The sequence below is a fragment of the Sebastes fasciatus genome, chromosome 18, assembly GCF_043250625.1.
Source record: "Sebastes fasciatus isolate fSebFas1 chromosome 18, fSebFas1.pri, whole genome shotgun sequence".
NCBI classification, from domain to species: domain Eukaryota; kingdom Metazoa; phylum Chordata; class Actinopteri; order Perciformes; family Sebastidae; genus Sebastes; species Sebastes fasciatus.
The window spans coordinates 21260787-21286101 of NC_133812.1; the positions used below are offsets into that span (position 1 = coordinate 21260787).

The 25315-nt window shown below is 39.3% G+C and overlaps 3 protein-coding genes across 5 annotated transcripts in view; 2 read left to right on the top strand and 1 right to left on the bottom strand.

Annotated features, from left to right (window-relative positions):
- Window positions 1-4340: 4340 nt before the first annotated feature.
- On the bottom strand, window positions 4341-9532 carry sprtn (SprT-like N-terminal domain). The gene is made up of 5 exons (XM_074615435.1): window positions 8928-9532; window positions 8235-8334; window positions 7186-7314; window positions 6759-7056; window positions 4341-6592 (listed from the first exon to the last, which is right to left on the bottom strand). Exons 1-5 carry the CDS (start codon window positions 9245-9247, stop codon window positions 5616-5618), a joined length of 1824 nt encoding a protein of 607 aa, XP_074471536.1. The 5' UTR covers window positions 9248-9532; the 3' UTR covers window positions 4341-5615.
- A 1392-nt stretch (window positions 9533-10924) lies between these two features.
- Window positions 10925-14765, top strand: exoc8 (exocyst complex component 8). Its single transcript, XM_074615581.1, has 4 exons — window positions 10925-12182; window positions 12631-12884; window positions 13086-13334; window positions 13604-14765. Exons 1-4 carry the CDS (start codon window positions 11033-11035, stop codon window positions 14009-14011), a joined length of 2061 nt encoding a protein of 686 aa, XP_074471682.1. The 5' UTR covers window positions 10925-11032; the 3' UTR covers window positions 14012-14765.
- A 5003-nt stretch (window positions 14766-19768) lies between these two features.
- Window positions 19769-25315, top strand: part of trim67 (tripartite motif containing 67) — a 52414-nt gene continuing 46867 nt past the window's right edge. Inside the window, exon 1 of one of the 3 annotated variants that reach the window (XM_074614793.1) lies at window positions 19769-21668. In XM_074614793.1, the coding sequence (XP_074470894.1) occupies window positions 20823-21668 (846 nt within the window). In that variant the 5' untranslated portion in view covers window positions 19769-20822. The remainder of the gene's footprint in view (window positions 21669-25315) is intronic. The other 2 variants (XM_074614791.1, XM_074614792.1) reach the window with 2 other exon arrangements.

Here is a 25315-nt window from a genome sequence, read left to right on the forward strand (position 1 = left end):
CCAACAGCCAGGTCTCAAGTTTAAAAAAAGAAACTTATGGCTCAAAGAAATAATGATTTGATGATATTTTGCTTTCATTAATCAAAGAAGGCCTATTGGTCAAAAATGTGTTTCTAAAGCTGTCAGATATGAATTATTTAAAGGACAGTTCAACATTTTGTGAAATATGTATTGTAGGCGACATTTCCTTCTTGAGATGAGATGAGAAAATCAATATTAATATATGTTTGTGGCAAAAAAAACTATGGTTTGCACATACACTGTTGAAAGACGTGATGTTGTTAACTATGGAGCACTTAAAGGTCATGAAACAAGTCAGAAATACAACATAATCTAATAATAAAGTAATTAAAATCAAGTTTAAAAATAAATAAAAAGCTTTATCTCTTTCCTTAAAGGTCCCATATTGTAAAAAGTGAGATTTTCATGTCTTTTATATTATAAAGCATGTTTAAGTGCTATATAAATACTCTTAAACTATCAAAACGCTCAATATACAGAGAAATACACACAGCCCGTATTCAGAAATTGCGCATTTGAAACAAGCCGTTAGGATTTCTGTCCATTTGTGATGTCACAAACATACAATATTTAGACCATTACACAGTTTTAAACATAAACATTCTAAATGTGTCCCAGTTTATTTCCTGTTGCAGTGGATGTGAATGACATCAGCTGACAGGAAGTAAACATGGACCCAAACTGTTGCCTAGCAACGCAATTCCGTTGTAATGTGCTAAAACGGAGTGTTTCAGACAGACGTAAACACAGGTATATTCAGACAGACAGTATAAAGAAAATAAAGGTTTTTTTTTTAACATTAAAGCATATAAACATGTTCTAGTAGAAACACAAAATACAAGTATGAACCTGAAAATGAGCATGATATGGGACCTTTAATTCCATACATTTCATATGTTATAATGGCCCATATGAGAGCATCACATCCCCTCTGTAGCCTGCAGCCTAATCCTGCTCTCAAAACAATTAGCCATCAGCTGACAGTCCACAGCTGCATAGTTTAAAGAGACCGATCAAGGACAATCTGTTTTGTGTGAGGGTTTTATGAGCAGAAGGACCCCTCTATAAGCTTTCATCACCACCATCACCACCATCACCACCACCATCATCATCACTGCCTCCTGAGATCAGAGGATTAGACATATGATGGCACCCCCTGGGGATGCATGTAACTGTAGCAGGCTCGTGTTAATCTGGCTTGCTAAAAAGCACAATGGGTTTGCATCACTTAGCGTAGGCCGGCTAATAACGGTCTAAAGATATCCGCTTATGTCTCTGCTGGAAGGCGATGTATTTGCTAAAGGCCCAAAACATTACAGTAAATAGACACAAAAGGACACAAGACATTCTCTCATTGCTTGTCTTATATTTAGTTTGCCTTAATTTGACTTTATTCTATTTTTTCTCCAATTGTTCCTTCTTATTGTCTTGTTTAATGTTGTTGTTTTATGCCTTATCTTAAGCCCTTTGAGTATCTCTTTTTAAAATATGCTATACACTTTATCTATCAACAGAGGATTTATTGACAATTTTGATAATTAATTAATAATTTAAGTAATTTATCAAACAAAATGCCATATATTTGCTGACTCCAGCTTCTCAAATGTGAGGTTTTGCTGCCTTTCTCTGTTTTATATTACTGTTAGTTGAACATATTTGGGTTTCAGACGGTTGTTCTGACAAAATGAACAATTTAAAGATGTCCGCTTGGGCTCTGGGGAATTGTGACTGGCATTTTCACTATTATTATTATTATTATTATTATAAATAATAATAATAATAATAATAATAATAATTATTATTATTATTATTATAAATAATAATAATAATAATAATAATAATAAATATTTTTATTTAATAAACGCATTCATCAATTAATTGAAGAAATATATATAAATTATAATACAAATATAATAAAGCAAACATATTTACAGATTATCTGATCATGAAAGTCATCAGATCTGTGGTGCAAATACTGTCAATTTGCTTTGCCCAATAAGATTATTTTCCACCATGCATAGAATATTAGCTTCATCTTTTTCCATAATAAATAAGTAATTAAATCATGGAGGAAACTGCAGAATGTGGCAAGATATGATAATGTCATCATTCAGCCTTATGATGATTTATCTGTTAAAAGAAACAGCATAAATAGTCTAAAAACATTTTTTAAATGTTAAAAATTAAAAGAAATTAGCTACTGGTGATACTGAACATTTACTGCCACTTTTAACGTTTATATTCTCAAATGAATTGAAATGAAATTATCTCCTTCTAAGCTGGTGGTTCAGTGACTTGGCATATTTTACATCACATAGACTACAATATATATTTAAAAACATACAGTATACGCAACATGATTTGTTGATAAATGATCTTCGCAGAGAAAGAACTGGCACCTCTACCAGAAATAATCACCCCAAAGTGTGCCTCAGTCCCATGTAGCTGACGGAACAACATTGCATTGAACTTGGAGCTTGTCTGGGATGCATCATTGTCAGAGAGACACAATAGGTCTGCAGGGAAGGAGGGAGGGAGTGTGAATGTGTGTGTTTGGAGGAGGTCAGCTTCCTATAGTGCGTCAGTGTACAGCAGGTCAGGGAAGAGGAGTGTCCGGTGTAACAGCTGCTGTCACTGACATCAGTTTTCCTCCGCTGAGGGGCCTCTGAATGAGATATGGTAGTTGCAATGACAATGCATGATGTTATTTTTTATTTTCAGGTCCAATGGTCACCAAAATGTACCTTTAGATGTGTAAAACAGCCTCTTCTTTCTATTGAAGACTGGAAACAATGAGTAATTTCTCACTGTGGGAATGTGTGTACTACCTTCAAGTGCTCCCTCTCAACACTTGCAACTTCCGGGTGTAGAAGTCCGTATGATTTACTCAAGTGCTGTATGTAAGTGCAAATTTGTGGTACTTCTACTTCACTTGAATATTTCCATGCTACTTTTTACTACAACTATAATATACTGTACTTTTTACTCCACTACATTTATTTGACAGCTGCTGTTAGTTACTTTTCATTTTAAGATTAAACCCCAACATTTCTGTCTCTTTCTGCCTCAGCAGAACCAGTAAAGAGTGATTTCCCCATAGAAATAGAGCATAAAATAGTATAATCCTATTTTATTTCTATGGATTTCCCCTGAAACTTCTCAGATGTTTTCATTCAAATAACTGTTTGACTACAAAATAGGTAAAATTATCCATTACGTCACACAAAAAAGAAGAGAGAGCTTACTGAATATTTGCATTTTTGTGAAATATTGGATCATGTTACCAAAGTTCAAAGATTTAATGCGGATTTGTGCAGCTGAACTTTGTTTCTTTTCTCCTCTTTCCTCTCCCATTCATCACCTCAAGACCCCTCAGATTTATCTTGTGACCCTTTGAAGGGGCCTGACCCCTAAGTTGGGAACAATTGAACTAAACTACTTAACCTAACTAGATATAAAGTAGTTAAATCTATCTCCACCTTGACTAGCTACAACTGTAAAATGATACTTTCACTCATGTCCATCAGTATTAATAATCCAATAATGTAACATTTAATAATATGTCAGTCACAAGGGACACTTTTCTGCAGAGCAAGTACCTTCACTTTTGGTACTTTAAATACATTTTACTACTAATACTTGTGCACTCAAGTAGGATTTTACTTATAATGGAGTATTTTCATATTGTTGTATTCATACTTAAATTATCTGCAAACTTCTTCCACACCATCAGGTCATATTAACAGGTCGTAGGACCAATAACGCTTGACGTAACTTCTTATTTGTGAAGAAGTCAGAAATATGACTTGTTTTGTTTTTAAGGACTTTTCTTCTGCTTCTTTTAAACATTACATTTTGGTACTAGATCTATTCTTCACTTCTAAGTTTGATGCACGTGCAGCCGGATGGTAATCGGAGATTTGTGCATCAGCAGATTGAAATGGGATGGGTGTATGCTGCCCTGCCCCTGGCCTCGCTCCAGGAGGGCGTAGTCCTGATCAGCAGCTGGCCTCCCCGTGTCTGACCTCTGACCTCCCCCTCCTCCACCACCAGCTCTGCTACTCCCACTTTCTGTCTGCCTTTCCCTCTCCTCGTCTCCAGCACAACTCCTTTCACTACGATCACCGTGGTCTTGTTGCTGTTTTTTTAATACTCTCTACAAGACTCTACATGATGAGCTTGAGGCAACACTGACACCCTATGTAGATCTGATGATGCACAGATTCATCAAGAGTTGTGGTCATTTATCATTTTAATAGTTTGGGGTTTTATCATCAGACGATTGTTTGATATGATGAATTAAGCTCCATACAAAACACTGAGGTAAATAGAACAATCAAAATGTTTTATTTGGCAATAAAATCTGAACATATTTAACAATTTCCTGAAATAAACACATCATATAAAAGTGGAACAAACAGATATAAGATGTAGCAGTAAAAATAGCATTTTGAACTCTAAACATTTCCCTTAAAATACAAAAATGTCAACCATCCTCTGATCGATGAAGTCCATCAGTATTACTGAATCAAGGCACAATCAGATACCCGTGCACTGCCTGCAAATGTGAAGACGTGCTGAAATAAATAGCTGGCAAGCTGGAAATCTGATTCCTACAGATCAGCAGAGGTCAGTCAGTCAGTGTCTCCTGGTGTCTGAAGGGCAGCAGATGCAAATCTGAGGTGGAGGATACATCAGGAAACAGCCAACACATCCGCCCCCAGAGGAGGATAAAAGAATCTTTCTACACACACAAGCAGAAACCAGAAACTGATTCATCAATTGCTTCACTGCAATTCTGCTATTAAAGCTTTCAAATACAGTCCAGCCCAATGTAAAGGAGACCAGCAGCAGTGATCCCAGACCAGTTGTACGTAGGCCTACAGTGAAACAATTGAAGAGGTTTTTTGCAGAACGAATCAGTATGATAGAATTAGAATAAGAATGTCAACCTTTAAATATTAAAGTTAAAACAAGAATGCTTAAGTTTCTGGTAAAATACACACACTTGTACTCGCCAACAGACAGAATTCAGTGGATTTTGTTTTGTTTTGCCTGATGGAAAAGGCATAATTAATTCAAGTAAAAGTCAATTCACTTACATTATCTGTTAAAAACTGCTGTGCCCTCAAAACACTAAGGCACAAACTGTCAGACAGGCACTCGTAAGAGAAGAATTGTCATTATTACAGTAAGGTAACACTGACAACCTCAAAGAAAACAATCCAGTCTGGTAGTAAAACTGTCTAACCATTCTTTTCAATATCAAAAGTGAAGCCACTGTCAGTGTTGCCGACTTGGCGACTTTCTCTCTTGATTTAGGGACTTTTGAAGCTAGTGCTGCTAGCTACTTTCATTGGAAAAGAGTTAGCAACACCGGCTGGGTTTTTCAGTTGGATAATATTTAAAATCTTGCGTACTCTTGCTAGTTTCTCAACATTATTGACCCTAACTTTAAGTTGAGAAACTCAAAAGGAGATTTGGTCCAGACGAAATCAATAAAACTAAACACAGAAAACTCCCTGAACCTTCTCTAGACATTTTTAAAAGTTGGTTTTATTGCAACGTCCCTCTCACTGTCTCAACCTGCTCATTCAGGAGAGGCAGGAATCAAGATGCTCGTTGATCTTTGACTGCTGCACCTTTGCTTGGCACACAGGACAGCTGACCGTCAGCGCAGAGGAGGAAGACGCAGAAGAAGAGGAGGGAGTAAAGCTGGGCAGCCCTGCGGAGGAGGAATGGAGAGATGAAGTAGAGGAGGATGAAGAGGAGGGGGTGGCGGTGGCAGTTCTTTGCTGCATTGCAGGTGATTTTGTCTTTCCCGACTCCCTCGACGCTGCTGAATCGCTGCCTAAAGTCTTCTGGAAGAAGTCAGAGATGGAGGATGAGCTTCTGCGGTCGTCCCACGGCCTCTTCCTCGATGCCTGACCGGCACCAGCAGCTCCTGATGTACTGTCACTAGTAAAATGACTGAAATACTTTGAGTGTGTTGGTTTAGCAGGGCTGCCTTTGGTTCCTGTTGAAACTACAGAATGGCTGGATTTACTCGGACTAGATGTTCCGGGAGAGGAAGCTGAATGCTGTTTAGGAAAGATGGAGGAAGATGAAGCCCTTGTACAGTTTGGTGAATCTCTTTTAGTTTCAGCGTCTGAGGCGGAGGATTGACTCCCTGACATCCTGAGGCTTGCACTGTTGAAGAGATCTTCAATGGACCTCTGTTTCATTTTATCTGCTTCTTGGCTACGGCCGCTGCCGCTGTGAGGTTTGGGGATCCTCACTGGTGAGCCGTTGATGTTGACAAAAGCTCTTGTGTTACCGACAGACCTCTTTACAGGTGGTTTCCGCCCCATGGAGGGAGCTGGTCTAGAGATTCCTTTGTTATCCAGGCCGGGGCGAACGGGAGAATTGAGACTTTTAGCTGGAGATGGAGGGGTGAATGGTTTCTTTGGAGAGGAAGGCACCACTGGTGTGTGAGGCGGGGAGGAAGACGTGGAGGACTGAGACATCCCTCCGAGTAGGAAGCCTTTGCCACTAAATGGGATCATGTTCCTTATGTCCTGTAGTTGAGAACCTGAGAGGGAGAAAGGCAACAAACTTTCTTTGAGACGTCTGAGCAAATACATTCTTACACTATGCTTTGAAAGGACTCTCTAAATCTAGTAGTGGTGACATTTACTCAGCTTAAAGGATTCATAGCTATTACAGCCGGACATACAACAGAGGAACACGCTCATCACCTGTAGTTGTACTTGAAGGCTTTTCATTTCCTGAGGCCTTCTTCTCTGAGGCCTTCTTCTCGGCGGTCTTCCCATCCTTCTTGCCTTTTTTGCCGTATCCTTCAGGCTCCTTGACCTTGGTGTAGGTCCCTCCGCACGTCCTCATGTGGTCCCCCCACCAGGGATCCTGAGCAGATGGAGCCCGGTTCATGGCCCTCTTCACGAAGCCCAAATAGGGCTTGCGGTTTTGACAGGGCCCGTTGCATTTCCACCAGTGCTGCCGGTACACATCAACCTCATCGTGGAAACTGTGGTAGACCTGAAGAGAACAGAGGGAAGAGACACATTTAAGAAGCTTATGTTATTATTGAAATCTCTGTAAAAGGCTGTGATAAGACAAGACAATATCAGCTAAATGTGTAAAATATGTAATAGAAGATAAACCTACAGAAATTTTTGTCCCACTGGCATCGTTGATCCGGTTCATGTGTTTGCAGAACTCGGGGCCATGACCATCTCGGTCTCTGTTGTTCTGGGTCACAAACAGCAGCGCGTGAATCATTTCATGAAGGAGAGTCTGTGGAAACAAAAACATAATAATAATGATTAATCCAGGAAAATCTGTCTAAGGAAGGACACGTGTTGTTTTTCTTTGCATTTCCAGCTCAATCTTATTATACACTGACACACATCCACAGCTGGGACTTGGGAGCTGAAATTAAGAAGAAGGGTTGCTGTTATGTATAAGACGAATTTAGAGTTTATTTTACAAGATCTAACCTGATATTTTTCTTTATCTTCTGAATGTTTTTTAACCTGTAATATTACTATTATTATACTGGTTGTAAACATTTCAAGCTTTATAATAAGCTGTTTTAACAGGGAAAAGAAAACATAAATGATTAAGTTGTTCCGATACTGATACCAGTATCGGAAATGCGTCCGATACTGCCCTAAACTTGGGATCGGGTATCGGCGAGTATGCCGAACTATGGATCGATCCGATACCATAATTTATTAACCAGAAAAAAATAAACTTGTTTTACCGGAAATCAATTATTCTTTGCCGCTCTCAAGCAGTAGCCCTGGTTGTATTATGGCTGCCACTGGCAACTACTGTTTTAGAGCAGCGAAGAAGAAGTAATTGCAGGTAGTCTGTCACAGCTGTTAAATAATAATAATAATATTTTTTTTATCACCCTGGTATCGGATCGGTACTTGGTATTGGTCAATACCGCAAGTTCAGGTATCGAAATCAGTATCAGAAAGGAAAAAATGATAAAGGAACATCCATAATAAATGATATATTCAGTTGTGTGGTCTATTTTCAGTGGTATTCTGATCTTTTTTTTTCTTTGACAGAAGATTGCTGCTTTGACAAACACAGGTGATTCTTTATACTAACAATTGAAGTATTTAAAATAGTTTAAATAACAGTTGTAGAGAGGAATTTGATAATAACTCAAATCCCTTCTGAAAAAGCAAGATCCACCTCACCTCCACCAGGTCTTTTCTTGGTCTAAGCTTCAGCAGAGGCTCACTGAGCCTGATTGAACACAGACCACCTCGGCCCTCATAAGAGCACACACCAGCACACCTACAAAATCACAGAAATAACATGAGACATTCGAGACAAACAGTACTTTCATAAACCATACAAAAAAGATCATTTACACACAGCAGCACTGGTTTGCTGGGTAGTTTAAACCATGACACAGTCCCTTCTCTGCAGGACAGATAATAATGCAGGACAGATAATAAAGCACACAGTGTACTTTCATAGACTAAGCTACTGGAGTTACCCTGCACTATACTCATTTTTAACAGTCTCCTCTGCACTACATTCACTTTTAACAGTTTTCTTCATCTCCTTGTATTTTTATATCTGGTATATTTTTTTGTACTTTGTTCTTTGCACTACTAACTTTTTTACTAACATGTTTTGCACTATGGAACTGTAATGCTGGAAAGTTGAATTTCCCTCGGGATCAATAAAGTTACTATCTATCTATCTATCTATCTATCTATCTATCTATCTATCTATTCATCCATCCATCCACCCATTTTCTCTTCTATGGTTACACCAAACCCCATACAAAAATACGATATGATTTATTTTTAGTGAGGGCATTACTGTGGTTTTAGTCTTTGACAACAACAACAACACAATCAATTATAACAGTGACTTACAGTGTCATCCTCGGGCTCCACTTCACCTCGACCCCGCAGAGTTTCCCCCAGAAGAAGATGTCATTGAACTCCAGGAACATGGCTCTGACATCTGGACTGGGGTCCAGAGTCTCCCAGGATGAGTCCACGATGGACAGAGGCCTCTCAGGCTGGACAGTCGGCTTCCAGTAGGGAACAACATCACTGCTGCCTCCAGCTACCTCCACTCTCCGTTTCTTACTGCTCTGTCCGAAGCTGTTAACCTCTGAATATGATGAGGTCTCGTATTCATTGTCAAACTGCTCCTGGAGCCGAATGGCGAGCAGAAAATCCTCATCCATTATAAAGAGAAACACTAAAAACACTGATGTAAACAAAGGCTAGCCACGTAGCTGTGGTTAGCTTGCTGAAGCTAACTATCTAACAGGAGGCTCTCACACAACACGTGGAGTCAGAATACAGTCTGATAAATATACTACCTGTACAAATGCTCCAATTTGTGTCATGACTTCATTAAAAAACACTCATATCTTCATGTTGGACGAAGGTTTTACTGCTGACTAACTGTCAGTAGTCCAAAGCTAGCCAGCAGCCAACGGTTGTGTCAAGTCCTTCACAATGCAACTACAGGATATCCGTTACGGATTTCAAAATAAAACTTCTCTAAAAAAAAAAATAGTGGTGTAGGTTTAGTACAGCTATTTTTCGTTTTCTAAATGTTTCTAATTAAAATCCAAAATGCAATTATTTGTTGTTCTGCAGCTAATACGGATGTTTTTAAATCGTTGTAATATTTTGCTCTTGTTATAGAATATAATAGAAAGCTTTATTGTTATTGTATTAAATACAACAAGATTCACAGTTGCCACTTCTGGTCAGTGCTTTAAAAGAAATACTTGACAAGACTAAACGAGGCAGATAAAACATATAACAGGTAAAAACACAGTTATAAAGCAAATAAAACAGGTAAAGTAGATGTAATAAATAAAATGTAAACAGAAGTGTTACACTAGAAGTATAAAATATAAAAATAGATGTAATGTAAACAGGGGTAATTGCATTTGTAAAATAGGTAGGGTAGATGTAATAAATAAAATGTAAACAGAAGTGTTACACTAGAAGTATAAAATATAAAAATAGATGTAATGTAAACAGAGGTAATTGCATTTGTAAAATAGGTAGGGTAGATGTAATAAATAAAATGTAAACAGAAGTGTTACACTAGAAGTATAAAATATAAAAATAGATGTAATGTAAACAGAGGTAATTGCACTTGTAAAATAGGTAGGGTAGATGTAATAAATAAAATGTAAACAGAAGTGTTACACTAAAAGTATAAAATATAAAAATAGATGTAATGTAAACAGAGGTAATTGCATTTGTAAAATAGGTAGGGTAGATGTAATAAATAAAATGTAAACAAAGGTAGTTGCACTTGAGGTGTATATTGCATCAAGGATATATTGCACAGACAAATGTATTCACATTCAGTGTATTAATATTGCACAGATTTATTGTTTGTTCAGTGTCCGTAAGGCGTAGGGAAAGAAACTGACATTTATTTCCACACAATACACCAATTCGGAATAATAGATATGTTGTGGTTAAAAACAAATCTTTGTTTAACAAGGACTGGATGGAGAAAGGAATTTGGTCAGTGAAAAAAAAAAAATGACACTAGATTTGAGTTAATTCTCTCAAACTTGACAAAACCTTTTGCTTGTTTCAAATCAGAGCAGTGCATTCTGGGAATTGTTGTTTTCTTTATTTCAAGTAGTTGGCCAACCTAAACCGCACTCGGGGTTTTTCTGTTGTCCTCCACTGATTAAACCAGTGGTAATTAGCAGCATGTCAAGTCTTATATATAGTTTATATTTAAAAATATATAATTATAGAACGATATTGACTATTGTAAAAGATTACATTTAATGTAAAAAATATTTGTTTTGATGCGATTTGTTGGCCGTTTTATTTTCTGAATCTCGTGACGTTCCAGGGTGTCAACCGGTTACTACTTCCTGTTTGGGTTGCAAGCGGAAGTGAACAGATGAGCTCTGCCTCTGTCTACATTCAGCACTAATTTGTGAGCATTTTGCGTGAATAAAGACACACACACGCGATATAAGATGTCGGAGACAGGGAACCGGCTACGGAAGCTGCTTGAATCTCCTAATTTCGACCCGCAGAACTACGTGAAGCAGCTGTCACAGCAGAGTGATGGAGACAGAGATCTGCAGGAGCATCGTCAGAAGATCCAAAACCTGGCCGATGAAACGGCTCAAAACCTGAAGAAAAACGTCTACAAGAACTACAGACAGTTCATAGAGACGGCCAAAGAGATCTCGTACCTGGAGAGCGAGATGTACCAGCTGAGCCACATCCTCACTGAGCAGAAGAGCATCATGGAGAGCATCACTCAGGCCTTGTTGTCCACAGACAAGGATGAGACCTCCAAAGAGATGCAGGCTGCTTTCCCCAAGGAGACAGAGGAGCTGAAGCAGAGGACGCTCACCTCACTGCTGGAGAAGGTGGAGGGGGGTAAGAACATCATGGACACCCCAGGGAGACACCTGGTCTACAATGGTGACCTTGTGGAGTTTGATGTTGACAACATGTCCCCAATTCAGAAGGTGCACGCTTTCCTCATGAACGACTGTCTGCTTATTGCCACCTGGTTGCCAAACCGCAGAGGAACCGTGAAGTACAAGTACAACGCCCTGTACGACCTGGAGAGCTTCGCCGTGGTCAACGTGAAGGACAACCCTCCCATGAAGGACATGTTCAAGATCCTCATGTTCCCGGACAGTCGCATCTTCCAGGCGGAGAACAGCAAGATCAAGAAGGAGTGGCTGGAGATCCTGGACGAAACCAAGAAGAACAAAGTCACCAAGGACAAGCACAAGAAAGAGGAGGAGGTCCCCACGTCTCCTGTGAGGACAGAGGTGTCCACCAATCCTTTCGATCAGGAAGATGACGATCCAGCAGACGCTGAGGAAAGCGTGGACCTCCACCTCGAGTGGATCCAGGAGCTGCCGGAGGATCTGGACGTGTGCATCGCCCAGAGAGACTTCGAGGGCGCCGTGGACCTGCTGGACAAACTCAACGAGTACCTCAAAGACCAGCCGGTCACCCAGAGGGTCAAAGAGCTGAGGCTGAAGGTGGAGGAGCGGGTTCGGCAGCTGACTGAGGTTCTGGTGTTCGAGTTGTCTCCAGATCGATCACTTCGTGGTGGACCAAAAGCCACCCGGCGGGCCGTGTCCCAGCTGATCAGACTAGGTCCTACATTGTTTGTTTGTTTTTCCATCAATAGCACCTCACACATCATATACAACATATTTAGTTTACTATGGCATAAGACAAAATGTTATATTGGTTAGAATAGTTTCTTTATCTTGAAACTAATCACCCCTTAGGTTTAGGTTCTGATATTATGGTTTGGTGCAGGCAGTACAGCTTAGAGGCGAGACACTTTTTATGATCCCTGTGCAGAAAGTGTAGGATGAAGATTAAATGGTTTGGACCAGGTTTATTAAATTCAAAACATACTAGTGAAGTAAAGTGAATTACAGCTTGGGAACATTCTGACAGAGTGCTACAGTTAAATTTCAAGAAATTTTGTAAAACATGTCTTCAAATTAGCCATAAACCCCATGTGTATAGTATGTGAAAATCCATGCTGTGAAAAAATGCCAGTGCATTTGAATAGGTTCTGACTATGTTGCAGGCCAGTCCACCAAGGCCTGCGAGTTGTTCCTGAAGAACCGCGCCGCTGCGGTCCAGACGGCCATACGGCAGCTTCGCATCGAAGGAGCTACGCTGCTCTACATCCACAAACTCTGCAACATCTTCTTCACCAGCTTGCTGGAGACGGCCAAGGAGTTTGAGATGGACTTTGCGGGGAACACGGGCTGCTACTCGGCCTTCGTGGTCTGGTCCAAATCAGCCATGAGGATGTTTGTGGACGCCTTCAGCAAGCAGGTAGTTATAGGATCAGACAGACAATAACAGCCTGTTGAATAAGGGATTTTTGAAGGTCAGGAAAGATGATTTAGTACTGATACCTCTGATAGAAAAAGAAAAATCTAAAAAATATTATGACACAAATGTTCAATCTGGAGCCATTCTTGTGAAAATGCAAAAGAATATCCTAATAAAGTGATTTATTTTGGTCTCCATCAGGTGTTTGACAGTAAGGAGAGCCTGTCGACAGCAGCAGATTGCGTTAAAGTGGCGAAGGAGCATTGTCAGCAGCTGACGGAGATCGGCCTGGATCTGACCTTCACCCTGCAGTCGCTGCTGGTCAAAGACATCAAGGCGGCCCTGCAGAGCTACAATGACATCATCATCGAAGCCACCAAGCACCGAAACTCTGAGGAGATGTGGAGGAAGATGAACCTCATGACCCCCGAGGCTCTGACTAAACTCAAGGTGGATTTTATTCTCTTCATGTTTTGTCTTATTTTGTCTGTCGGTTCTCAGTGATGATTGACTGTTAGTCAACAGAAGATTTTCAGCTTCTCCAGTTTGAAGATTTGCTGCCTTTTCATATGACTGTAAACCAAATATCTTTGGGTTTTTGACTGTTGGTCAGAAAAAAACACAACATTCGAAGTTGTAATTTCGCACTTTTGGAAATTGTGATGGCATTTTTCACTGTTATCTCTCATTTTATTAACTAAAAACTGATTGATGTGCAGGATGAGATGTGCAGCTGTGGCATTGGCAGCTTCGAGCAGTACACCGGCGACGACTGCTGGGTGAACCTGAGCTACACCATCGTGGCCTTCACGAAGCAGATGATGAGCTTCTTGGAGGAAGGCCTGAAGCTCTACTTCCCCGAGCTGCACATGGTGCTGCTGGAGAGCCTGAGGGAGATCATCCTGGTGGCCGTGCAGCACGTGGACTACAGCCTGCGCTGCGAGCAGGACCCCGACAAGAAGGCCTTCATCATGCTGAACGCCACCTTCCTCCACGACACCGTGCTGCCGGTGGTGGAGCGCAGGTTCGAGGAGGGCGTTGGCAAGCCGGCCAAACAGCTGCAGGACCTTAGGAAGAGCACAAGGCCGGTTCGGATCAATCCAGAGAGCACCACGTCAATGGTCTGAGACTGCAATAAAGAGCACATAAATGCTCTTTCACTGACTGTTGTGGCAATTTCAATTCCCATTTTAGAAATAACAGCGTTGTTTTGAGATTGCGGGACACGAAATGACCAGATGCATCATAGAGAACAGCAGATACCTCAAGATAGGTATGTCTAAAAAGCTACTTGCACCTGACTTTGTACCGACTCTCACAAAAATGCCTATTGATGTTTGCTAATATTGATGAAAAATGATCTGATATTAGTATTGCTTTCAAAAATCCCTATTTGCTGCATCCTGTATTTGTTTTTGAGCAGTGACCCATTTGAAATGTTCCATTTTTCAGTGGAAAATGCCTCATTGTTAAACACACAATTTGGCACATTGAACAAACTGCTGATAAATATATGTTAAGTTTCTGATCAGACTGGTTATGCGCAGTTTTGTGCACGTTACCCTATTTTCTCTGAAATTTCATTACACAATTTATGACGGATATTGGCACAAATCTGATCTTAATGGAGTGTGTGTGTACTCACCATAAAATGTATGCTGAAGTAACATATTCTGATGTTTGATTCAAACTCACCCATCTTTGATTTTGACACTACTGGACCGTTTTTAGACACTAAATACTATTCTAACATAGTAGGACTGATAAAAAAGGGATGACTGAAAATAAAATGCACTGGTAAATGTTCACTGTTATAATCATCAAAGTGTGTTTAACAAAAACACATGAAATGAAATTCAATAAAGATCTACATGCACAATCTATGTTTTTATGTATTTCCAGAAAGATATGAGTTAAAGGAGGAGTTAAGGAGTTTTGTGCCTGTTTTCCTGCTATAAAGAATGCGTTTAAAGTGAATTTCAATATTGGGTGGACTACTAGTAACTAGAGGAGCCAAGTGATGCTGTTTTAAAACAACATAATTTACATGAACTGCGTTTGTCTTTTCCCACATTTCTCATTGTTTCTAGGGGTGTAAATCACAAGTTTCATTACGATACGACATTGTAGCAAATCTTCAGACAGGATACAATATTTGCTGATATTACAAACTCTGCCACGATAGGATTTTGATTTGATTCAATTCAGAGGCCGGCGATCGATACGAGACGATATCAAAAGTCCATTTAACACAATCGGTTACATTTATATCACCTCACAAAAAGCTACTAAAATATAATTTTATGATTTTATAACTGAACTCTTCCAGACATTTAAATGAAAGAAAATCAATTATTTTTAATAAAAAGAATAAATATAAAGTGGGAATTTCAAAATAAAGGTTTATCTTAAAGATGACGATATGCATTGATGTTTTCACTTCACATCAATGATATTGGATTAAACCTTTCCCAGACAGAAACACGTCTCTCCTGCTGTATTGACAGGGAACTTGAGAGCAAGATATAAATCTGACTGATGTGTTTGCTTGAAAAGGATCCCCGGTTTTTCTTTTATTCCTTGACAAAAGTCTCATGTTGTGTATGAATCAGATTCATAGACCTTTTTACAGCAGTCATTTTGACTTGTCATATCAGGGAGGGTGGACTAATAACATTAATGATGATGAAACAGTAATGGCTGGAAGGGATTCCAACAATTCATGTTATTAGTTCCACCTGTGCTTTTCCTGTTATGACGAGTCAAAATGTCTTATTTTGAATACACTCCACATTTTTTACTCCATTATTGTACCTATAATGGCTCTGCACCCTCACAGAGGGTCCTACAATTTGGATACTGATGAATGAAAAATCAAGGCTGCAGAGGATTTGATGAATCTAATCCTCAGATTAATATTTGGCAGACCGATAATTATTGGCTGGCCTATTTATTTTTTTACACTAGTGGAAGACAGCAAATCTTTAATGGATACAGAGAGAGACTGAAGCATCTGCAGTACCTGCACAACAATACAATTCATTTCTTGATCCTTGTTTCAGGGCTACATTGCCCTCTTGTGGCAGCTCAGAATCAGGACATTTTGAATATGAAGGTTGAGTTAAAGATGTTCAGGAAACCTTTTGTGATCTTTTTAATGAAAATAACTAATACTACAATAGTAGTATTAGTTATTTTCAATACAATAGTTTTATTAGTTATTTTCATGTTTTTCAATAATGTTTTATTAATACTGTTTATGGTTTTAGTGTACGTCCTGGGAAACATCCTAAAATATTTTTGGTCATTTCCCCCAAAAAATCTGTGCATTCAACATCCTGTTTTGCAAGAAAATTCTAAATTCATCATCTGCCATGTCTGCCTTGCAGTTGTTCCTGCAGTTAAACCCAGTTAAACCAATTTGACGTGTGTTGTTACAACATAAAAACAATTGCTCTTCTCTCTCTGTGTGTAAATCATTTCCCAGCAGCGACAGGCCGGCGTGCCACGATGGCAGACGCAGATATTTTTAGACCCCGTTCATGATTCAACACATGATTGTTCTCTCTGCTGCACAGCTCATCTCATTATAATCACTGATGTGATCTGGGGCTCGAGGAAAGCCTTGGGTGAAGTTATCAGCTTATCCTCAGAGAAGAAGAAGAAGCGTCAAGCTGTTGGGATTATTCCAGAGGAATTCATTCAGTCAACACTCTCAAGTCTGGTTATAGTAATTCTAATCCTCCTGAAGGGGCAGAAAGAACAGTTTGTTCATACCAACACTTGACCCTAAAGTTACTTCAGTGGTAAGATCTGCCTGACTACTAGGCTACCTTAAGAAATAATAATCATAACATATATTCATTATTTAAAAAAGATGTTACTGGTACAACCAAACACGTCACAGAAAAATCTGGGTGTTATCTTGGATAGTAACTTGAGCCTGGAGCAACAAGTCGTCCAGTCATGTTTTTATCAAGTGAGGAATAAAAAATAAAATTTGATCAGTTTGGTCCTTCAGAACAACTTAAATGCATTTAATTTGTAAAAATGTGTTAACAAAAAATGAACACTGTACTCAGACTAATACCTCTTTTATGAAATTGAATTGTTTGTGGAAAAAAGACACATTTTGCACTCAAATGAATGCTTTTATGAGTGTGAAACTCACCACTGACTACTGGCTAGACACTAACAGTGCTTTACTTACAATATAGTGACATTTTAAAAGGTGTAGTTATCTATTAGCCTACTTTTATATATTTTTTAACAGTGTTGAAAAGTAACTAAGTACATTTACTCAAATACTGTACTTAATTAAATTTTTTAGGTACTTTTCTTTATCTATTAATACTTCTACACTCAAATATTGCACTTTTCACTCCACTACATTTATTTGATAACTTTAGTTAGTAATTTAGCAGATTCAGATTATTTACACGAAATTTAATCAACAAATAAATTATGATGTTAATCCCATGGGGAAAATTCACAAGTCACCCACTAGTATATACAGTAAATTAGTTCAAATTAGCCCCACCTTAACCAGCTGCATCATTAAAGTGATGTACACATTAATGCACCTGCTGGCAGCAGAAAGTGTGCTTTTAGGGGCAGTAAGTAATTTAGAAATGAATATAATTCTAGATTAATGCATGCCATATAAATCCTTGGTTGCTGCTGTTATTAATCATTATTCTGCAATTTAAGTGTTTCATGGTATTTTAATTGTGATGCTATGATAGATATCTACCATAAGATAGCTCCATGGTCAAGTGTGAATCTGGGAAAACAACACTGCGCATGCGCAGCGCTGATTGACTGTATGCCAAGTAACGTCACTGTTGACGTCATTTGTTCGCAGCCTGCGGAGACGATAGGAACTGTTGTCACCACGAAGTGGATTTTCTTCTACAGCACTCATTTGAAGAGGATTACCAAACACGAAAGCAGCAAGACAACGCGGTATAATTGAGCAAACATAGCTATCTAACTGTTATTTAAACTGACAGCGCATTTAAACGGTGATTTGAACAGTTTAACAGCAAACTGAGGAGAACAGGTAGGCTAGTTTAACTGTGTGGGATATGTGAACTTGCACTGTATGTCAAATGTGTATTTTTCTGGTTTTGCATCTGTGCAAAGTAGGTCGAGTTGTTGCCTTGTTGTTGTGTTGTTGTTGTTTTTTTGTATACTGTATCAACAGGGGTGGGAAGTAAGTATAATTACATTTAGCTAGTCAATACTGTACTTAAAGGTCCCATATTATGCAAATTTTCAGGTTCATACTTGTATTTTGTGTTTCTACTAGAACATGTTTATATGCTTTAATGTTAAAAAAAACAACTTTATTTTCCTCATACTGTCTGTCTGAATATACCTGTATTTACGTCTGTCTGAAACGCTCCGTTTTAGCGCATTACAACGGAATTGCGTTGCTCGGCAACAATTTGGGTCCATGTTTACTTCCTGTCACTTGATGTCATTTGCATACACTGCAACCGGAAATAAACTGGGACCCATTTAGAATGTTTACGTTTAAAACTGTGAAATGGTCTAAATATTGTAGATTTGTGACATCACAAATGGACTGAAATCCTGACAGCTTGTTTCAAACGCACCGTTTCTGAATACGGGCTGTCTGTATTTCTCTATGGATTGAGCATTTAGATACTTTCACAGTATTTATATAGAACGTCAACCTGCTTTATAATAAAAAAAGACGTGAAAATCTAACTTTTTACAACATGGGACCTTTTAGTACATTTTTGAGGTACTTTTTATACGTTTTCTGCGACTTCTACTCCACCACAATTCATTCATTCAGAGGCAAATATTATTCTGCTATTTATGTGATACATTTACTTTGCAGATTTAGATCAATAACACAAAATATTATAAACAAATAAATTATAATGTATTATTAAGATAATAATGTATTGATTCTCAGGGTTAAATTCAAAAACTGCACTTTTGACATGAAATGGAAAAAAGTAGAGAAAATGTAGCCTCAATTTCCATATAATGCAGTCTTAAAAGTAGCCCGCTCCTCTTGACTGTAATTTTAAGGGGATAGCGCTGTTGTCGTTTGGATTTTCTTCAGGAGTAATGATTTCTGCATTACTGTCATAGTGACAATTTAACTCGAGCTTTCATCTCTAGCTATCACACTGAGCTGCAGTGATTTACAGCCCTGCATGCCTTTATTTTTTTATGAATACATGTCCTCAAAAATGACTAAAACAAGAGGAAACCTAGTTCTAACTTGTGAAAATGCCTTAGATTGATGTTAAAGGTTAAATGAGGCAATGAAAGTAATTGCATGTGTGTGCATATAGCGTTTTAAAAATGGGTGTTCACACTCATTTCAGCACAGAGAACAGATCAGATTCAGGTAATGGGATGCTAACAGGGAGCTGTTCCAGTGAGTGGGATTAATGCTGCACCCTGAGGGACTTCAGTCACGGCTGCTGTCTGGTCAATTAAACGTTGAGCTAACACAGAAAGCTAATGTCACACAACACAAAGGTTACTGGATCGAACGGGCCACAAATCCCCATCCCCATCCATCCTCTCTGGTAGGATCAAGGATCTTAACAGTCATTAGTTAATGCTCAGAGTTTTATGTTTCATCTTTATTTAGTATGTGCTAGTTTTTCCACTGTGATCATTTGTCTCTGACTGACAGGCAGAACAAATGCAGTGTATCAGGCAGTCACTATAAATGGTCATCATTAGGCCTATTATCTGTTGACATAATGATTGACAATTATGGCTTTCAAACTTAAGCATGGCTGAGGATGAAATACTTTAACAGAAATTAAGAGTTTCATTTATTTTGTATTATTATTTAATGATATACAGGGTAGTATACAGGATTTGTAAACAGACTTGCAGTGGTGGAAAAGTACATTTACTTAAGTACTGCACCAAAGTACAATTACAAGGGACTTGTACTTTACTTAATTTAAAATGTATACTACTTCATACTTCATACTTCTAAGTATTCTTTTACTCTATCAAATTTATTCAAGATTCAATAATTTATTGCCACATCAACTGCACTTGATTAAGAATTTGTTTTGGTGTGCTCAACAACAAAACATATAATCACATAACACACACAAACAAAACATATTGCGTACTAGATAGCCTGTTGGTATGGAATTTCAGACGCAACCTAAGTCAAGAATCTGAGTTCACGTTTTTATAAAGTCCAAGAAATAGCAATATTTTTCTACTTCAAATTCTGTATTTATTAAGAAATAAGTAAATTGTGGGTGCAAAATTTGAACACTAAATTACAAAGTACACAAGATATATTATGTTTTTTCTTTAATGTTCACTGTTCATCTTTCTAAGTTTCTGTTATATTCATCATAATAAACTTTATTGATACAGCAAAGTGGTTTACATGGTTGATCCTTAAAGAAATTCAGGATTGCAATGAGGTGAAGAGATTAAAATAATACAACAATAAAATACCCATCAATAATATAGGATAAATTATAATAAAACAGATAAGACAAAATAATGAATAGTCTGAATTTACAGACTATTAACAAAATTGCACAAGTGGAAAATGATATTGCACTGTGAGAATGAATGAATGAATGAATGAATGAATGAATGAATGAATGAATGAATGAATGAAATTCCACCTGAAAATATCAGGTATGTAATATAGGATAAATTATAATAAAACAGATAAGACAAAATACTTAATAGCCTGAATAATAACAGGACATGACAATCAGGAGATCTGTGTTGTGTTTCAGAGCCTTTAAATTAACTCCATCAATCAACTCAAACCACAATCCCCGCCCCCCTGTTGCGCATGCGTAAAGACGCACAGAGAGCTGTCCGTGTCAGTCGGTGCTGGAGTGTTTTCACTGTAGCTGCTTCTCCTCCTCCTCTTCCTCCAGGTCCAACACAACGATGGAGGAAGAGTTAAAATGCCCCGTCTGCGGGTCCCTCTTCAAGGACCCCATCCTGCTGCCGTGCTCCCACAATGTGTGCCTGGCCTGCGCCCGGAACATCACGGTCCAGACCCCGGAGGGTGAGACCCCGGTGCAGAACCGAGCCTCGGCCGGCAGCTCCGACTACGACTACCTGGACATGGACAAGATGAGTCTGTACAGTGAGACGGACAGCGGGTATGGCTCCTACACACCGTGTCAGCTCAAGAGTCCAAACGGAGTGCGGGTGTTTCCACCGGCCAACCACCACCTCCTCCACCGACACTGCTCGCTCACCTGCCCGCTGTGCCACCGGAGCGTCTCCCTGGATGAACGGGGGCTCCGGGGTTTCCCTCGGAACCGGCTGCTGGAGGCCATCGTGACGCGGTACCAGCAGAACCGCCGCACCTCCGCATCCTCTGCTGCTTCTTCTGCTTCTTCTTCTACAGCGGTGAAGTGCCAGCTGTGCGACCGCAACCCGGTGGATGCCACGGTGATGTGCGAGCAGTGCGATGTGTATTACTGCAGCGCCTGTCAGCAGCGGTGCCACCCGTCCCGCGGTCCGTTAGCCAAACACCGCCTGGTGCCGCCGCCGAACCGAGCGGCAGCAGCAGGAGGTGCTGCAGGCGGTGGAGGCGGTGGAGGTGTCGGTGCGCTGCCGCCTGCTACCGCGCGGAAACCGGCTACCTGCATAGATCATGAAGCGGAAAACTTCAGCATGTACTGCTACAGCTGCAAGGCTCCGGTGTGCATGAAGTGTTTGGAGGAGGGAAAACACGCCAAGCACGACGTCAAAACGCTGGCCATGATGTGGAAACAACACAAGGTGAGGGGACACAGACACACACACTATACACACACACACATACATACATAGCCCACACACACACACACACACACACACACACACACACACACACAGCCTACACACACACACACACACACACACACACACACACACACACACACATAAACAAACACACACATAGCCTACACACAGACACACGCACACACACACACACACACACACACACACACACACACACACACACACAAACAAACACACAGCCTACACACACACACACACACACACACACACACACACACACACACACATAAACAAACACACACATAGCCTACACACAGACACACGCACACACATACACACACACACACACACACACACACACACACAAACAAACACACAGCCTACACACAGACACACACACACACACACACACACACACAAATAGCCTACACACACAAACACACACTCACACACATAGCCTACACACACACACACACACACACTCACACACATAGCCTACACACACACACACACACACACACACTCACACACATAGCCTACACACACAAACACAAACACACACACACACACACACACTCACATACATAGCCTACACACACACACAGATAAACACTGAGCCTAATAAAAGGCCTTAATGCCTTTCAAATCCATAATTGCTTGGTAGTAGGCTATTAACAATTAGGCTTGAATCCCAACGCTATATGGTTTACTCTCTCGCTCTCTCTCTCTCACACACACACACACACACACTCACTCAGCCTACATGCACACTCATTGTCAGGGACATTTGTGTGTTTTCAAGCAGAAATACGCCCACACACTCAACACACTTTATTGCCTGATGTGCCTGATAGCTTATATCAATCATAGTTATTAACGTTTTAACTGTTATCTTATTATAGTAATATATTAGTCATTAGTTGGGCTGTCAATCAATTAAAATAGTTAATCGCGATTAATCGCATGATTGTCCACAGTTAATTACGATTAATTGCACATTTTTCATCTGTTCAAAATGTACCTTAAAGGGAGATTTGTCAAGTATTGAATACTCTTATCAACATGGGAGTGGACAAATATGCCTACTTAATTCAAATGTGTGTATCCATTTATTATTGGCAATCAATTAACAACAGAAAACAATGACGAATATTGTCCAGAAATGCTCACAGGTACTGCATTTAGCATGAAAAATATGCTCCAATCATAACATGGCAAACTGCAGCCCAACAGGCAACAACAGCTGTCAGTGTGTCAGTGTGCTGACTTGACTATGACTTGCCCCAAACTGCATGTGATGATCATAAAGTGGGCATGTCTGTAAAGGGGAGACTCGTGGGTACCCATAGAACCCATTTTCACTCACATATCTTGAGGTCAGAGGTTAAGGGACCCCTTTGAAAATGGCCAGGCCAGTTTTTCTTTTATTATCGCGTTAACTTTGACAGCCCTAGTTATTAGCTATCAACGTACAAGCTTTCAAAGCAAATCCTTCATCATCTTACAGTATATGCATTCATATTTGTGTTGGTTATTTAAAATTGTGCTAACTACTTTGTCATGTTTCATGTGAATAATAATTCAGTAAAGGAAGTGAGAGGATGCTACACTATGAGGTGGAAATATTACTCACAGAAAATGAAAAACATTCCAGTCCTGTGTTGAGTTTACTGTATGTGGGGCGAATTGTAAATTAGAGAACCCTGACTGATTCACACATTATGAAATAATGACTGTAGGCGTAAAACCCCGGTGTGTGTGTGTGTGCACTATGAGTCACACAGCGTTGTGTTGCTATTTCATGCATGTACTGCATGTGTGTGTGTGTGTGTGATGTCAGTAGTGACGGTAGTGTGGGAAGAGGAGTTTGGTGTATTTCCTCAGGCAGGATCAGGACAGGGATGAGAATCAAAACTAAGCTTTGATTCAAGTTTGAAGAAATATGGTTTGAGAATACCTCGTTTAAAGGAAATATACGCATATTAAGAAACTAAGTACATTTACTCAAGTACTGTATTTGTACTTTACTTGACTATTTCCATTTTATTTGATGTTCTTTATACTTCTTCTCCACTACATTTCAGGATGGAAATATTGTACTTTTTACTCCACTACATTTATTCCATCGCCATGGTTACCTACTGCTTTTCAGATTAAGATTTGATATGTATAACAGATGATCAGTTTAATATGCCAACGGTATAAAGTTTTTTTTTATAAACAATTTAACAGTGCTCTCATGTTTATTATCCTTAATAATATTTCTATAAAATAAACTATACAATAAATATAACGCTCTGAATGGCGACATTTTTCATAATGAGTACTTTTACTTTTCAGTACATTTTGCTGCTAATACTTATGTACTTTTACTGAAAGGTACAGTGTGGAGGATTTGGTGGCATCTAGTGGTGTGGTTGCAGATTGCAACCAATTGAGTACCTCTCCTCTCGCTCCTCCCTTTCCAAGACTGCGGTGACGCGAGCCGCCGAGTGCAAAACCGCGGTAACGCCGTTCACCTCCCTAAGAGGCCATCCTCATCATAATAACACTACTTTAGGAGCAACGGAAGTCAGACAGCGGCTGGCTGTACCACGGTTTTCACTCTGCGGCTCACATTACTGCAGTTTCACAAGCGTGTCGGAGAACTACGGTGGCCTTCAGGTAACGTAAAAACGTGAAAGGCTCTCTCTAGAGCCAGTGTTTGGTTTGTCCGTTCTGGGCGACTGTAGAAACATTGTGGACTCCGATAAGAGGACCCGCTCCTTGTGTAGATATGAAGGGCTTATTCTAAGCTAACAAAAACACAACAATTCTTAGTTTCAGGTGATTATACACTAATGAAAACATAGTTAACATAACATTATATTCCATTTCTACTATTAGATCCCTGAAATGTTACACACTGGTCCTTTAAGTAGGATTTTGAATGCAGGACTTTTACTTGTAATGGGGTATTTTATCATTGAGGTACTTCTACTTTTACTTAGATCTCAGTACTTCCTCAAGCGACGGCATATTAAACAAAAGTATGGCTCTAAATCATAAGCTCAATATCTCGCTTTTATAGGAGCCAAAAATCTTTAGTTGAAAACGCTACTCTCCCCTCGAGCTGTTGATGTTGGCAGATTAAAACATATTCAGGAGGTAAACCGATTGAGCTGTGTGATTTAGGAGGAATGGAAAATGTGTCCCATTTTCTTTTGCATTTACTATGATGAATTAAAAGTGTTAGTTTTCCATGAAATGCCTCGAGGAAACCCTGAAATATTCGGGTGTACTGGTGATAAAAAATCGGGCTGGTTGTTTAACTCTAAAGTATGCTAACTTTGCCTGAAATGTCTGATTTCTCCAATATTATACAGTACATGTTTTCACAAAGGTTTAAGAAAATGCAGCACTCTGGATCTGGTTTATATTCATTTAAAGCATAGTTAAGCATTTATGACACAAAGATAAAAAAAACAATTAATTCTCTGCACAGTCTGGAACAAAATTTGGCTAAAGCCAGGAGATAACACCATGTTTCGCCATCCAACCTCATCCCTTCTTGACTCTCCCCCTCTGCCTGCCAAAAATCACTTCATTAAAGGATGATTAAAGTGATTTATGATTTAATTCATTTTTTAATGACTCTTTCATTA

Excerpts from the sequence above, each read along its gene's own strand:
- exoc8 (XM_074615581.1), top strand. The coding sequence starts at position 11,033 with ATGTCGGAGACAGGGAACCGGCTACGGAAGCTGCTTGAATCTCCTAAT. Across the intron at positions 12,183-12,630 it reads GTCCCAGCTGATCAGACTAG|GCCAGTCCACCAAGGCCTGC; the intron begins GTCCTACATTGT and ends ACTATGTTGCAG. Across the intron at positions 13,335-13,603 it reads AGGCTCTGACTAAACTCAAG|GATGAGATGTGCAGCTGTGG; the intron begins GTGGATTTTATT and ends ATTGATGTGCAG.
- sprtn (XM_074615435.1), bottom strand. The coding sequence starts at position 9,247 with ATGGATGAGGATTTTCTGCTCGCCATTCGGCTCCAGGAGCAGTTTGAC. Across the intron at positions 8,335-8,927 it reads TGGAGCCCGAGGATGACACT|GTGTGCTGGTGTGTGCTCTT; the intron begins GTAAGTCACTGT and ends GTGATTTTGTAG. Across the intron at positions 7,057-7,185 it reads CCAGTGGGACAAAAATTTCT|GTCTACCACAGTTTCCACGA; the intron begins GTAGGTTTATCT and ends TGTTCTCTTCAG.